The following is a 16601-nucleotide window of genomic DNA, read 5'->3' on the forward strand; positions in this document are numbered from 1 at the left end:
GGTTCAAGTCTTATGTGTGTTGTGAAAAATATGTCTATTTAATTATGTTTTCTTTTACAAATATATTTTGAATGCGGAAGTAATACTTAACATGATATGTATGTGTGAATTAAACGTGAATTATATATATGAGAGTTGCTTTTTTTGTTTTGGTATTTTTTTATATGTATAAAAGGAAAATATAGAAACTCTAGATATTCTCTGGAGAAACCAGAAGGGTAACTTGGAATCCATTCAAGACAGTAAAGACACCATTTAAATGGTCATTGATGCTTATAGTGTTAATTAATTTCGTTTAATGAGTTTTTTATTAATTTGGATTGGAAAATTTTGGGAAAAGGAGAGGTTGAGTGGGAATACAGAGGTGCGTGAGTGTGCCAGCAAGAGAGAGAAACGAAATTATAATTGTGGGAGAGAAAAAGGAGTGCTGGAAAGGAATTTTCATAGTAAGAACAAAGGTTAAAGTGTTGGGGACGAGGAAAGATCACTGTGAGTACACTAGGAATAAGGAAACCAGATAGGGGAAGCCTTTTCTTATTTTATTGTTTCTTGAGGAATGAAGCTGAATCTTGATTGTTTTTTTTTTGTTTTTTTGGTTGAATTATGTATGAAATTTTGAGGTTGGGCATCGGTTCATGATGCACTTTCGCATGTGGTTATGTTGAGTGTCATTCTCTAATTTGTGAGCCAATCGATGGATGTTGATTACCATCATTGTTATTCGTGTTCGAAATCTTATACTGTAGTTTTGGTTTTCATTATGCTATACCATTTATTTTGAATTATGTGTGGTGCAGTGCATGTTTTATTAGTATATTATTTTATATATCTGTGATGTTGTTTTGGCAAGGAAGCCACGGTCGATCGATGTGTTATTTTTTTTTTCTTCCATTGGAAATTTTATACCTTGTTAGGGTGCAAATCTAGGATACTCTTGAGTGGTTTCTTTTATTGTATTTAAAACAACATTTGTCTCTTGGGACGACCACGCATGTACTCATTCCTACAGCTTTTAACATGGCATTTAAGAAAAATTCATATGCTTGGCTTCTTTTAGTTCGTTGGTGGTGTAGTGGTGGAGATTCACAGTATTCCCCAATCAAATATAGTACATGTCAAAAGTGTTTGGTTAGACATCTAATATGTATCACAAATAGGTGGTTTTGATGGGACGTGACTATGCATGGTTACATAACTTAATGCTTTTCTATTTTGGATAGGTGGGGGCCGCATTCATGTAAATTACTATCACATGTATTTTGCTTCCATTCTTTAAAACTTTTGGTGCAGATTCATGTTTGTGGTGCATGCATAGGTGTATTCTTTTATTCATGTTTTTCGTGCATGCATAGGTTGTATTCTTTTGTTCATGATTTTGGTGCAGTAAGTGATTTTATTTCATTCGACACATATCACTTTATTTTCTTCTTTATTTGTTGGGTTTCTTTATTTTTTTTTATTTTATTAGTTTGAATACGTGAGACCACATTCATATAAGATTCTTTTGTTGTTCTTTTGTTTAAACTACTAGAAGGGTTATAATATAATATTGGTTTTGGAAATATGGTTGAAAGGTGTATGCATGGACCCGCGGCTTCATATAAAAATCCTGTGTATGGAATTGAATTGTGGGGCCTATTTGGAACTCATTAATGAGAATATTCATATGCATATATAGATTAAATTTCTGGTGGTATTGTGTACACATCGGAAGAGGTGTTTATTATGGAACTTCATTTTTTTATGCTATAAGTTGCTGCTATTAAAATTATTATTGATTAATCACGTGGGCGCTATTAGAGTGAGGCGAAGGTGATTTAGGTACTGTGGACTAGGCGGTCTGTAGCTCAATTTTGTTTGATGACGTTTAGGCAACGTCAGGCGATAGTGTCCGGGCGGGGGTCCATATTAGCATGGATGGGCTTAATTGCTTGGTCAGGGATATGTGGATTAGTTACGAGCGGGGAAGTTCGTAACGAAGATTTGATATGTGTGATTGATGCGGGCGGGGAGGTTCGTATATGTAACATCCCTTTTTTTTAATAAACTGTATTATTTATTTTAAACAAAACATTTAGAAAAATTCTATTTCTTTTTACTAATGTTTTGTATTTTATTATGATGTAGTTTAAACATTAAAAATATATTTTATCATGATGTAATTTTTACTTATTGAAAATAACAATAAGAACAAAACAAAACAAATAATATATATATATATTAGGAAAAAAATATATTTTAATTAAATAGGTGTGTGAAAAAAAAATATGAAGAATTTTCTAAAAGAGATAAATATATATATATATATATATATATATATATATATATATATATATATATATATATATATATATATATATAGAAAAGAAAAAGAAAAGATAAGAAGAAAAGAAGAAAGGATAAGAAGATAGGACGAAAAGATAAAAAAAAAGAAAAAAAAAAGAAGAAGATAAGATGAAAAGATAAAGATTATCTCTTCATGTAGGTAATGATGGTAATGATAATTTGGAAAAGGATAAGCATGTGTAGCTTGCTTTTATATATATATATATATATATATATATATATATATATATATATATATATATATATAGAGAGAGAGAGAGAGAGAGAGATGAAGGTTACGGGAGGTGAGAAAGTGAGAAAGAAAGAAAGAAAGGAAGGAGAGAGAGAAAGAAAGGAGAAAGAAAAGGATAAAGAGAAAGAAAGGAGAAAGAAGAGAGAGAAAGAGAAAGAGAAAGAAGAAAAGGAAAGAGAAAAATAGGAAAGAAAGTTTAGAGCAAAGATTCAAAGAGATCTTAGTATTCTACAATTATTATTAGTGTGTTCTTCATTCAATAAGGTAAGGGGGAGTGAGGTTAAGCTTTTATATATTAATCTTGATAAGCTCATGGTTTTATATTAATCTTTTATTTATTTTGACTCATATATTGTTCTATTTACTTTCATTTAACTTATTTTCATTTATTATCCTCTTATATTTATTTTATTTAATCTCCAATTATACACTGATCCTGTTTATTTATTTATTTTATTTAATCTCCAAATATGTATTGATCCTCTTTATTTATTTTATTTAATCTTTAGTTACGCACTGGTCTTATTTATTTTATTTTATTTTATTTATCTCCAGTTATGCACTGGTCCTATTTATTTATTTTATTTAATTTATCTCCAGTTACGCACTGGTCCTATTTATTTATTTTATTTTATTTATCTCCAGTTACGCACTGGTCCTATTTATTTTATTTTATTTTATTTATCTCCAGTTATGCACTGGTCCCATTTATTTATTTCAATTAATATATCTCCAGTTACGCATTGGTCCCGTTTAATTTATATTTTTGTTATTTTATTTATTTATAATGTTATAATCCTTATCTAATTATTTATTTAAAGTTCTTGCTTTGATTCTTATTTTATCATTATTTTATGATAAAAAAAATGTGAAGTGAAAGTAAATATTATTTTATTCAGTGAGCTTGAATATAAGAAAATTACATGTACATTTTATTTTATTTTATGTTCTTTGTGTATAGTTTATACAATGACATGATTTGATAGTCATCACATTTTATGACCTTTGAAAATATTCAAGAGTATGTCAAATGAGTAAGAGTTAAGTCTGGTTTCAATAAGTCGAGATTAAACTAGTGTCAAAGTGTTTGTATTTGGGAAGTCACAGTTTGGTACACTGCGGGATGAAAGGCAGGGACCATGGTGGGGTCTAAGAAAGTTTTACAAAGTAGGTGAATATCTGGATAGTTCAAAATAGCGCCCTGGACTAGGATATTCATAGGCCAAACTTGGGACTATCCGATACCTGCTCGGCATCGCCAAGGTTAGATAGTGAGTATATATCTCTTTTGTGAGCCGATGAATGGCTAATATTCTGGAGAAAGAAATAATTATGATTGTACCAATATTTTATGAGAAATACTCAACTACCTAATCACTTCCCAAAGTAACTTTTGATGTTCATATTGGATCAACAAAAGTGGAATATGGATCCATATGTCTGGTAAAACAAGATCAAGTTTTGTGGTTGTAGGTCCAAATCTAGGTCCTCGGTGTCTGTATTGTTTGTTGAGTTTATTAAGATTGATATTTAAGGCTTATAAAGACCTCACTCCTTTCATATTTTTCTTTCATATGTACCTGTTGCATGAACAGAAGATGAACCTACTCAGTGAGAGTTATTCGGGATATTGTTGGTGGATCTTCTGAAGATTAACTCATGGATAATTTCTATTAATATCTTTAGGAGATATTAAAAATATAGATAAATCTTCTTTTCTAATGTAGAACTCTTAATATTTTACAAATATATATTTTTGTAATATTTCATGAACAATTACAGAGATGCAAACTATATATATGAATATGAAGTTATGTTATCATTAATGTTCTCTGAAGGATAATCGTATGGAAAAAAAATTAATTCCATATCTTTTTATCCAATAATAATTATTTAGTATAGTAGTCGGGGTGTCACAGTATCCATTGTACTCTTGTGTGAGGATACGAGCGGGGATGTTCGTATGTTTCGTGCTCACACTTAAGGCTACTATGAGCGGGGAGGTTCATAGTAGGTGTTCACGCATGTTGGACTACGGGCGGACAGGTTCGTAGAGTTGGACTACCGGCGAGAAGGTCCGTAGAGTTGGACCACGAGTGGGTAGGTTCGTGGGAGCATGATAATCCCTAAAGACCAAGGTGGCCAATGGATCTTTTTCATATGGGTTATGAGATTGGGGTAGAATGTGGGAAGTAATTGATGAATTAAAAATGAATGAGAGGGATTGGGTGAGGGTTAAATCTATTATTTATTTATTGTGTTATTTTCTTTCTCAGCTTACCCCTTCTGTTTGTGTTTGACGATGATCGCGTGACTTATCACGTGGGAGCAAATGTGAACTCAGGTGAGCATGCTGATGCATAGAGACAAAGCAGGGCAGGCTATGGAGGATTTTTCACAATGTTTTAATTAAGGCATTTTGTAATAAACTTTATGATGTTTTCTCTACTATGAACTTATTATAAAGATGGAGTAGTGTAATTGAAGTGCAGCGAGAGAAGTATTAAATTTTCCCGTGCTTGGAAACTTTATATATTATTTTAAATTCCAAAAAAAACTATATGATACATGCTTTATATAATAATATCCACCTAGGACGTTACATTCTCAAACTCCTTGTTGGAAGTCCAGCTGCAATTCTATTTTTTCTAACAATGAAAAATCAAAGTAAATAATTTATTAATGTTGTTGTCGTAGTAGATAATTTCCATGGTTAAATAAAGTAAGCAGATGTTGTTATGAAATATACACCACCATAATTTTCATAGTTAAATAAAGTAAATAAAAGTTGTTAAGAAATATGCACCAACTTTGTTAGTGATAAAAAGATTTGCCCTTAACGTTTACTTGAAGCAAAATAAACAAGTTCTCTATTTTTATTTGTGAATGAATTTTCCTGATGCTAAAATAATGTTGGATACATGTGCTTAAGTGTTAAAATAATTTGAATCCAATAGATCACCCCCAGTTAACCACTAAAATGTGTGCAAAAATATTGGGGGATTCAAATTTTCAATCCATACTATCGAACCTTGTAAAACCTGACATCAGACAGGTTGGGTTGACCTACTGGGTTGGTATTTTTTTTTCGTTTCAGATGCTACAAAAATTTAATAAAAATACTTTTTTTTTTCAGTTTGTTAGTATTTTGTATTCATTTTATCTGATGGGTCAACTTTGCGTAACTGTTTTTGAAAAGACTGTAACATGTATTCAATAATTTGTAAAGATGCCTTCAATCCTCCATTTGAATGCTTACATTGTTGGTGCTAATATCAGTGTACCTAAGAAGAATCTCTCTCTCTCTCTCTCTCTCTCTCTCTCTCTCTCTCTCTATATATATATATATATATATATATATATATATATATATATATATATATATATATATGCATCTAAGAATCTGTGATTAAGGAATTGCAGTGGTTAAAATGTGTGTATAATTGCAACAAATTTGATCTAAAGTTCAGTCTTTCCATTGATAGGGACAAGTTCCAAATTCTCTTCATCTAGCTCATGAGTTGTGTTATTTTCTGAAACAACAGAAGGAAGCAGTTGGTCATATTGACCTGTTCTAGGGACAAGAAAAACCAAAGCAAGTATTGAAAACCTGAGAATGTCCCTTATGAGAACAGCCAACCAGAGGTTTGTGAAGTCAGTTCTGGTAACGTGGAGAAGACGAAGCAGCAACCCTCCACCCCACCTGGATAAGAGAGCACCCATGCTATCAATGCACATTAACAGAGCAAAAAATGTGCCCTCAATGCCTAAAGGGCACAACTGGGTACTCAGCACCATCATGGGCATCCATCTGATTTTCCCAGTAATTCTTGTAGCACTTTCTTCAATCACAACAAAGAAGTAGTCTGGGATTCCGATGATCAAGTTCCAACGGAGGATGAAGATCAGATCCAGCACACCAGATACCCCATATAGGAGTTGTGCATAGAATACCAGGTCTCTGAATGCGTAGTCTTTGAGACGTTTGTGGTAAATTAAAACCCCTACCAATGATGCCACTGCACCGATTGCATAGATCACCCCTACAAACTCCTGCAATGAATGCAACACAGGGGGGACAGAATTAAGTTATGGTATAAGTTATTTATTACAAGTATGATTTTTTAAGTAGTAATTGGTATAAGTACGTTAAAATACAAATTTATTAACATGAGGGGTACCTGAGAGAACGCAGGGCCAAGTTTTGGATCCGTATACCAATAAAAATGGCCTTCGTGGGTGGTTACATTCAAAGCCAGGGAAAGGAACATGAACAGAGAAGGCTTCCACACTTGAGGATACCTAATTGTCTTCAACATGCTTCTGATAGTGCTTCCTACACTCTCCATCACTGCCTGTGAAATCTTATGTGTCTTGTTAGATAATGTAGGTGACAAACATACAAACGTAGATATTCCAAAATAGGAAAATTAGTAGTTTTTGGTCTATCGTTTCTAAAACAGTGTATCTTGAAATACATAGCAGACTAAGATGGGACGTGTGAAAGAGAAGATAAAGCAATCAAAGTAAGAAAAGGGGCATGAAAGATGAATAAGGAACACAGAATGACAATTTTAAGAGTTAAGGATCAAGATATATTGAAGTAGTGTAAGTTCCTTCTAAGAAAAAGCAGTGTAAGGCAAAAAGTAATGAAACCTGTTTCTTTTCAATATGCGAAGTTCTGTGTTCATAAATCACAAAACCCAGCACAATCGTCAAAGCAGGAGAAAGCGCCAAGAGACCAAGCGACTCCTACAAAATCCAATTAACAGTGTCAATCAATCATCAATGAGTCAACTTTTATAATAATTATTTTTAAAATATATTAATAATAATAATTTTTAATTGGTTTAATATGAAAAAAAGTTATATTTATACTAAATTAATTATGTTATGTTTCTATTCTAGTTCATACAGGGTTAAAACAAATCCACTTTTAATCTTTTAAATTGCTAAAAAAAGTGTCTCGAATTGCACTAAATACGTAAACATTACATTTGAAACAATAAAGTTTTCAAATTGTTTTTAATTGTTGAACAGTACATTTGAAAAACTGAAATTGCATATTTTTTAAAATTTTCAAAAACTATAATAATTGAATCTAAAAGGCCAAAGTCAGAACACTTCAAATTTCAGAAATTAAAAGAAAAAAATACAACATTTCAAATACAAAAAGAATTTAAAAGTTATTTTACTACATATTATTTTGTTAAATATAAGTATAATTTGTAAGTAATTGTTAACCTATTAAGTTCAAACGAAAAACCATGGCACCGTTGAAATCTGGGGAACTGTTCACAGAGTTCATGAAATCTCGAGGTTCTGTGTTCGTACCTGTGGTCCGAGGCGGTGCACGAAGAACCCGCTCGCGAGGTATCCGACGAGGGCGCCGGTGCCGGAGCAGAACCCGCAGAGGCTCTGCAAGTCCGGCGCCAGCTCCCTGACCTCGATGCTGTTCCTCGCAATACACGCATCAATTGTGACATCCGCGATCGCGAGCGACGCCGACACGCCGAGGAAGCACATGAGCGCGGCGGTGGCGGCGAGGTTCCCGGTGAACGCGACAGTGGCGGCGGAGATGGTGCCGATGACACCGGAGATGATGAAGTAGGGTCGGCGGCGGTATCCTCTGATGGGGAAGGCGTCGGTGAGGATTCCCCAAAGAGGTTTGAGAACCCAGGGGATGAAGTAAACACCTACGAAGAGTTGAACGGTGGAGGGTTGAAGCTTCTGCACGTCTTTCCAGTAGTAGTCTGCCACTACCTTGAAGAGTGAGCCCGAGAGCCCTTGCCCTACACCGTAGATGAGGAAGACGCCGATCACGAAGGTAGGGTTTAGCTTTGAGGAGAGCATTTGCAGCCATTGGATTGGTTCTGTTAGAAGAGAGAGAAGGGTTTTGGTTTTGGCTTTGGTGGTGACGGTAACGTCAGTGTTCTCACCCATTGCGTGGTTGTTGGGTGGGTTCAAATGCGTTGGGTTTGTGTTTCATGGATTGATGAGATGCGAGATTTGGATTTGGTTTGACTTCAACACTGCAACAACGTCAACAAGAAGAAGAAGCAGAAGAAGAAGAGGATCTGTGATGTGATTCAGTGTGGAACGGAGCGTTAAATTAAATGACGTGAAGGTTGGGTCAAATTATGCAGCATATTCTCATTTTAATAATAATTTGGTGAAATATATGATTGGAAAAACTAATAAAGATTAGGACATATTTCAATATTCAATACACTGGACGAGATCATTTTTAAAAAAAATTAAACTAAAATAACAATTTAATTGAATTTTGTTTATACAATTAATGTGATGTGTTCAGACTCTTTTCGACAACATGCCATTGACCAAGAAAGATTGAGATGGGTGTTTACTATTAAAATACTGCAAGTTGAATGTCTATGTTACCTTCACAAACACCATGGCCTTTTAAGTTTATTAGAAGGTAATTTCCAGGTTATCTTATGCAATGATAATAAATAAATCTTAAGGTCAATTCCTAGCATGAGTAGGATTACATTTTCCAACCCTAATTTTCAGCTACGAGTAGCTATATGTCGTGGTTTCTAGAGTTTAAAGTAAAGGTAGATTAAAGATTCTAATTCATGACAGTAAAAAGAAACCTTTGACTTCTACAATCAACGCGTGATGTTCAAAGAAGTTTTCCTCTGTAACAAGTATGCAAATAGATCTGATAATCTGTACCGACCAATGTTATGTATTTTTCAATTCCAGCAAACTATATCAAACATATCTTACTTCTATTAATCTACTTCTATTACTATGTTGAATGGGTTAACATTCAGTTACAGATCAACTTTGAAAATTAACATAATATATAGTTAACAGCACCACCAACAAATTCCACCATTCACTTTATTATATAGTTAAACTGGCATAGAGACATAAAACTTTCAAAACAGAAACGAACCTCTTTCTGTTGGATTTACCATCCAGTAGTAACTTCTCCTCGTGCATCCTCCACAACCTTCCTCTTCCAGCATCCATAACTATCAGTCAATGGTATTTTGATACTCTGCAATAAATTTTAATTACCTGCAACCTAAAATATAAATATATGGACTTTTCTGTATGCACCCCAGCTATTACTGTTACCACCCCTAATATATCAAACAAAACTTCATATTCCAACCATTACTAACCATGTTAACTGTCTAATTATTTCTGAAATGTATTAAAGGTAATATGTCAAACTGTATATATTTATTACACTATTATTAACTACATTTATTAGCCTACATTTATTATATTAATTCAATTTCTATATATATATATATATATATATATATATATATATATATATATATATATATATGTATGTATAAGTTCTATACTCTGAATATGAAAATTTCAATAAATATATCCATTTCATTATATATATTATTATATTTTATTGAATTTACTTATATTCAAAATTCAACATATTAACATTACTAAGATCCTATCTGTATTTTGATATTATAAATTCCTTTTAATATTTTATTCAAATTTTAATCAAAATATTACTATATAAAAAAAATATTTCAAACCAATATAATAATTATTACATTCAATATTATAATAATAAAAAATATGAAAACAAACGCAACGACCCGTCTCAAACTAGTTTACTATTAAAATACTGCAAGTTGAAACAGCTGTTCTTGACTGAGAAAGATCAAAATATAGAAGAAAAAAAAAAAGAAAATTCGTATGCATTCCGTTACTATACTATAGGGAAACGTAAGAATGGTAGAATAATGGAAAGATCTGTGAACTAATTCATTGCAATGATTCCAAAATATTTGGTGTATGGATTAGTCCTATTTATGTGATCATTTTTATATAGGAACTTCTTCATTGTTAATTTTTAACTTGTTCATTCATCCATATATTTTTTCTGTCCCACTTTATGGTGTGGTTTTCTTTTTCATGGTATATGCCCCTTTCAGTTTATTCTTCTTTTATTCATCAGAAATTCGAGTGTGTGAAAAGGGAATGGTGTATACAATATTTGTATTGTATACCAGATTAACAAAACCAATCCCCAGATATCAGGGAAAAGAATCTGCCAAAATTATCGGAAATTGGGAAAATTTATTGCAAATAATACAACATCTGTAACACCTGAATACTTTCATTCTATTTGGAGTATGCCAATTTTACAAGATTCTAACTTATTGCATATTTAAGATATTTAAAGACCTTATAATAGAGAAGATATCGACATGTTGATCCTTGCAATAGAGAAAACTTTGTTGGCCCTGAAGAGAATTTTTATCTAAAGCAGTCACAATCAACTTCTAAATGTTTTGTCCTCTCATGAAGCTACTGTCAAATGTTTCAACCGCAAAAACCTCACATGTGATGTGAACCATTTAACAACTTAGTAATTGACTTTGAACTTGACCTGGGAACAATAATTTGCATTTTTCTCTCCGATGACACCAGATGACAATGTATCACCTGCATCCCCCTGTCGCTCTTCAATAATTTTTTTAACGAAAAGAAATAGAGTTGACAAATAATTTATATTTAACCTTCTTTCAAGTTATAATGACAGCATATTACTCGGATAATATAAATGGCCAGAGAATTTTCCCACAAAAAACAGAACGAACAGATACTGATATGAATCATTTTGGGCAAACGAAGTATAATTTCTCTTCACTAAACTGGTAATTTCTTTAGTATGGACACCAAAGTAATTAACATGGCTATATTTATAGCTCATCATCAGTCTTAAGTATTAACTCCTTGTGCAAGATCGCTCGCTTTATGCTCCTACATACAGTTCTTGTTTGTGTTCCGAAATGCAAACCTCATGCAGCAAGTAACCTCTGAATATCCTTCTGAAAAAGTAAATCAGGAAAAAGTTTAATGATACAATCTTTTATATAGCTTCAGTATCCATTCTCAAACATACAAGTGCAACTTCTTATATATACACGTAAAAACAAATATATAGTTTTCTTTTAACTGTAATTCATAATATCTTCAACGGATGCAGCCCATTGTTTAGCAATTAGAAGAAGCTATAAGAAAATCTAATACTAAAACTAACAGTTATAGCCACCAAGTAAAAAACTCTTTTCTGCTGCTCTTGAAAGCCTTGTAGCATTTTTAGTGATACAGAATCATGCCGATTCAAGATGTATAACACAACTCAAAGCCATATGTGATTCATCACATCAAATGAATCATTGGCCTAACAAATCTCATCAAATTGAGCAATTCTAACAACAATGAATAGAAGCTTCACTGCTATAGTAACAATTAGAACCTAGACAGTTCCTTTTAGGTGGAAGCTTAACATACCTCAATTTGGAAAGGTGACGTTGTTGGTGGGTATCTTTCAATAACTTTACCATTTTTATCAACCAAGAATTTCTCAAAATTCCACTTTATAAGATCCCCCAGAAAGCCTCCAGCACTAGATTTCAGAAACTGATACACTGGAGCCGTAAATGGTCCATTGACATCCACCTGTTTTATAGAACTTAATTACTTTGTTTACTTGTACTCTAAACTGTTATGAACTCCTGACTGAAGAAAAATTATCAAACCTTGTCAAAAATCGGAAATTCTGCTTTGTATCGAGTGCAAGCAAACTGCTTAATTTCTTCATTCGATCCAGGTTCCTGCATACCAAATTGATTGCAGGGGAAAGCCAGAACCTCCAAACCTGAAAAGGAGCAGCTTAAGGACACTATAGATGTATGTAGCTGAGAAAAATATTAATTTAAAATTGAAAAGCTTAGAATCATATTCATAAAAACAATAAAATATAAAATTGAATAAAAATCACTTTTTGAATCTACCCATTGGAAGTATTTTAATTTTCCAAAAACAAATCAGCAAAGTTCTTCCAAGTATGAAGAGACCAGAAATTACAAGGCCAACGCTGACTGATGTTCCACCATAGATCAACATTGTCATTCTACCCATTTTAGTAAGAAACTTAAGGTGTGCTTAGTAGACAGAGATAAAAGAATGACAGATCGAAACAAAAATGGAGCAGCTACATTAGGCATTCTAGCATTTTGTAATTTTTTTTCCACATCAACTTGGAATGAAATACAACATACAGTCCAAACAAAACAAAGAAAAGAGAAAAAAAAAGTCACTTTCACCCCCATACCTAATCATTCACCCCAATTTAGAATGAAATGCAATATATAGTCCAAACAAAACATAGGAAAATGAGAACTTATTCATTTTCAATTCCCTACCCAACTCTTCAAATTTCCATCTTTCCTGACATGCACACAAGGTACCCTTAATTTAGCTACAAAGAATGGAGTCTTTATTTCTGGATTCTACCCTTCTACTGCAAGAGATACTTTGATCTTCATCATATGAAGAAGAAGAAAAATAATGCTTAAAATTCTACATAATGTTTGTCATTACTTTCAAAACATATTGTCGAATAAGTAATTCATTAAAACAAGTATCTTTTTCTTTGTCAGCCATAGATGGTTCTCATACTTCATTAAATCCAAAATAACAATCAAAGTGGAACAAACTGCGGCACGAGTTAACAGGTTCTGCAGTATTTTCTATCATAAACAATCCATTAAACAGGGAAAAACAGCAAGATAGTTTGTCAGCAGACTTTGCATAATGTATCACACAGGGAAGTCAATATGCATTGTAAAACCATAATCAAATTTTAATGACCATATCAATAGAACTGCGTAGGAGAATAGAGTTAACATGTGATAAACAGACCCTAGCTAGTAAACTTCATTTACATCAGTATTCAAATTAAAGGTACCAAAAAATTGTGCCCGAAGTCACAAAGGAGGGACACACTTCTCTCCTAGTTTTATACAGTACCCAACAAAAATAGAATGATTTGCACAAGTAGATAGATTCATACCCAAGAAGATACATTAGCAAACACCAAGTAAAACATGACCAACTGTCATTCTCAGAAATATAACAAATAACAATCATCTTGTCGAAACATACCTTGATCCTTATACTTTTCATACAAACGAGACAGCTCCGAGTAATTCGATGACGTCAAACCACTGCCATAGGAAGGGAATTTATTAAACGATATCATAAGAGACAACAAAGTTTGACACAACTGTGGCTATAACCAATTTGGTTATAGGAAATTGTAAGAAAAACTAATGAGGAAAACTAAGGCTTCATCAGACATATTGAGCAACATATCTTCCTTGAAGAATGCATAACTCATACCATCGTGAAGCAACATTGACAATCAATAGAACCTTCCCCTTAAATTTGTTGAGAGGGACATCCTTTCTGTCAATATCCTGCATCATAAAATATAGTATAAATATAATATATATACCCTGAGCACATAACAAGTAAAAATAATAAAATATAAAACCTCTCTTATCTAAATCTCAGAAAGGTATCCCCATCCAGTAAAACTATCCATAAAAATTAAAAAAAAAAAAAAAATTATGAGCACCCCACTTCTCAAATTCAATTTCCAAGTTCGACCCAATTCTTTTCAAGAAAAAGGGTTGCGGAAATTGAAATTAAACACGGTACCTTGACAGTAAAATCATAAATGGTCTTTTCTGTGGCAGCTCTTGCATGAACTGAGAAAGACCTAGGCTTTATGAAGAGCCTGGGAAAAGTTGATGAGGTTTGTAGGGAAAGGGAAGGATGAAAAAAGGTTGAGTTGGAGGAAGCAAAGGAGGATTTGATGAAAGGAAAAGAGGGTGTTCTGGCATGGTTGAAATCATGGATGGGTGTGAAGAAGGTGGTGGAGAAAGCCATGGATGACATTTTTGGTGGTTGGGAACTCAAGAGATTTCTCAAGTTTGGTCCTTTCTTTAATTGGAATATGGGAAATATCTTGTGTTTCAGAGAATCGAGATTTCTGTAGATTGGGAAGTTACACATAAACATTCTCAAAGGAAAAAAAAAAATAACAGTATGTTCTAAAATTGAAACACACATGATAACTATTTGAATTTCTTAATTTAGATTTTATTTTATTTTCGAAAGTATATTTTTATGTCATTATATTAAGAATTACTACTAAGGGAAACTTTTGCAGTTCTAGAAACACATCTTAAATGTTATAATTGTACAAATTCTAAAGTCATTCATACATTTATGTGAAAAACATACATCTTGGAGAACTAAATTCTATTCTGATATTTTCAATTTAATTTTGAAAATTTTAAAAAAAGATATAATTTTGTGATACTATCCACCTTTCGGAAGAGCTAGATTCTCAGCATGTAAATAATAAACAAGTCTAAATTGGAACTTAAAGAGGAAATAAATTTAATTGACTAATGGTTTTAAATTAGTATATTTTGAGAAAAAAAAATATAAAGATAAAAATAAAATTAAGTTAAACTAAATGATTATTTATCATTGAAAACAATAATTAACACTGTTGACAGTTTTACAATTTAACATTAATCATCTAAAATTAATATATATATATATATATATATATATATATAATTGTTTTACTTAGCAGATAATAAGTTTTAATTCATAATAAAAAAATTATCAAATCAATTAGTTAAATAAACATGAATATCGTTTGTGGTTATTAAATACTAAAAAGAGATAGATATTGGCTTAAATATTAGACATGTTATATACATCTGCTTATAAAAAAAAATAGAGCTTGTAATTTATTTTTTATATCTTAAATATTAAATTATTATAATAAAAATCAGCATATCATAACCTTTTCTTCCATTAAATTGGATCTATATCGAAACAGTGGCCACTTATAATTTATTTTTTAATCAAGTAATACACTTAACATTCGTTACAAAAAAATATAATGACATATGATTTTATCAAAATACTATTTAATTTTCACAAACAAACAATTGAATAGTAATTTTGAATTGATAAAACATGAAATTCAACCTAATTCTGTTTTTTTATGGCCTCTACACACCTCTTTTCGTCTTTTTTCTTTTGTATGTCCTACTTTTCTCTTTATCTAAATGTGAAAACGTTAGGATAATGAAGTTGTTATTATGTGTGAGGTGTAATGCAGGTGGAAGATTTGGAACCTCAAGTCTAGATTTGGAACACTTGTTTTCATCACTCACCACACACTCTTCTTTCTCTTCATTTCTTCTCTTAAGTCCTTATCCTTCACTCTTATAAACAAATATTATTTTCTTACCTATCTTCAACTTACTATTATTTTAAGGACAATAATATTTTAAATACTAAATTTTAACAACTTTCTCTTACAAATATGAAATATCATCTCTTAAGTGATTTTAAAATATTGAGAAATAGAAAATAAAAAAATAAAAATCAATTAAAAAATGACACCTAAGTTATAAGAAAAAGTTGTCAAAATTTAGTAGTCAAAAAATCATTTTTCTTCTTGTCTAAACACATTTTTTCTATTTTTATTCTTTTTACAAGTTTACTCTCCCCATTTAAAAATAAAATAAAGACATCTGGCTTTCTTACTAAAAAAAATCAACGATCATGTTTATATTTATGTGTTTATAGCAATTTTTAAAGAACTTTAATAAATTTTTATTGGGCTTATTTATTTGTGTACCCTACTATTACTAATTGTACCCCTACGGTAAGATTAAAAAACCTAAAATATCCTCTTTTACTCCATCATTTCATCATCACCGCGTTGTTGCTGCTTTATCGTTATTATTGCGTATTTAGGAAGGATAGAGAGAGCTAATTTTGAAAAAAAAAATCAATTTTGAAAAAGATTATATATATTCTGAAAATTTAATTTCAAAAAAATATTATATATTTTAAAAAAAATTGTTCCAGAATATATTATATGTTCTGGAAATTCTATTTCAAAAATATTGTTCAAGAATCGTATTTCAAAAAATAATAAAAATTGTTTCAAAATATTTGTATAATATAATAGAAGTCAATTTTACAAATTGAAAAATAATCGTTTTGAAAACTATAAAAATATAAATAGAAATTATGGGCTGCAAGAAGAAAAACCTGAGGTAAAATATGGTATGAGTTTTCAAACTCTTTTCATCCATCGCAAATTATCTCATATTTTCGT

The 16601-nt window shown here is 31.5% G+C and overlaps 2 protein-coding genes across 3 annotated transcripts; both read right to left on the reverse strand.

The window, feature by feature from the left end:
* Positions 1-6031: 6031 nt before the first annotated feature.
* LOC114193220 (Major facilitator superfamily protein) lies at positions 6032-9582 on the reverse strand. Of its 2 annotated transcripts, XM_028082939.2 has the most exons (5): positions 9504-9582; positions 7913-8655; positions 7235-7330; positions 6760-6933; positions 6032-6631 (listed from the first exon to the last, which is right to left on the reverse strand). In XM_028082939.2, the coding sequence occupies exons 2-5, from the start codon at positions 8519-8521 to the stop codon at positions 6038-6040; spliced, it is 1473 nt and encodes a 490-aa protein (XP_027938740.1). In that variant the 5' UTR covers positions 8522-8655; positions 9504-9582; the 3' UTR covers positions 6032-6037. The 2 variants fall into 2 exon arrangements, with proteins under 2 accessions (XP_027938740.1, XP_027938739.1); XM_028082938.2 differs by lacking the exon at positions 9504-9582 and having other exon boundaries at positions 7913-8721.
* Positions 9583-11089: 1507 nt separating this feature from the next.
* On the reverse strand, positions 11090-14466 carry LOC114195346 (phospholipid hydroperoxide glutathione peroxidase, chloroplastic-like). Its single transcript, XM_028085774.2, has 6 exons — positions 14105-14466; positions 13784-13860; positions 13547-13608; positions 12139-12257; positions 11891-12058; positions 11090-11424 (listed from the first exon to the last, which is right to left on the reverse strand). Exons 1-6 carry the CDS (start codon positions 14459-14461, stop codon positions 11395-11397), a joined length of 813 nt encoding a protein of 270 aa, XP_027941575.2. The 5' UTR covers positions 14462-14466; the 3' UTR covers positions 11090-11394.
* Between the last annotated feature and the right edge of the window lie 2135 nt (positions 14467-16601).

The sequence above is a fragment of the Vigna unguiculata genome, chromosome 8, assembly GCF_037176805.1.
Source record: "Vigna unguiculata cultivar grain cowpea cultivar isolate G323 ecotype 2 chromosome 8, ASM3717680v1, whole genome shotgun sequence".
Lineage (NCBI taxonomy): Eukaryota > Viridiplantae > Streptophyta > Magnoliopsida > Fabales > Fabaceae > Vigna > Vigna unguiculata.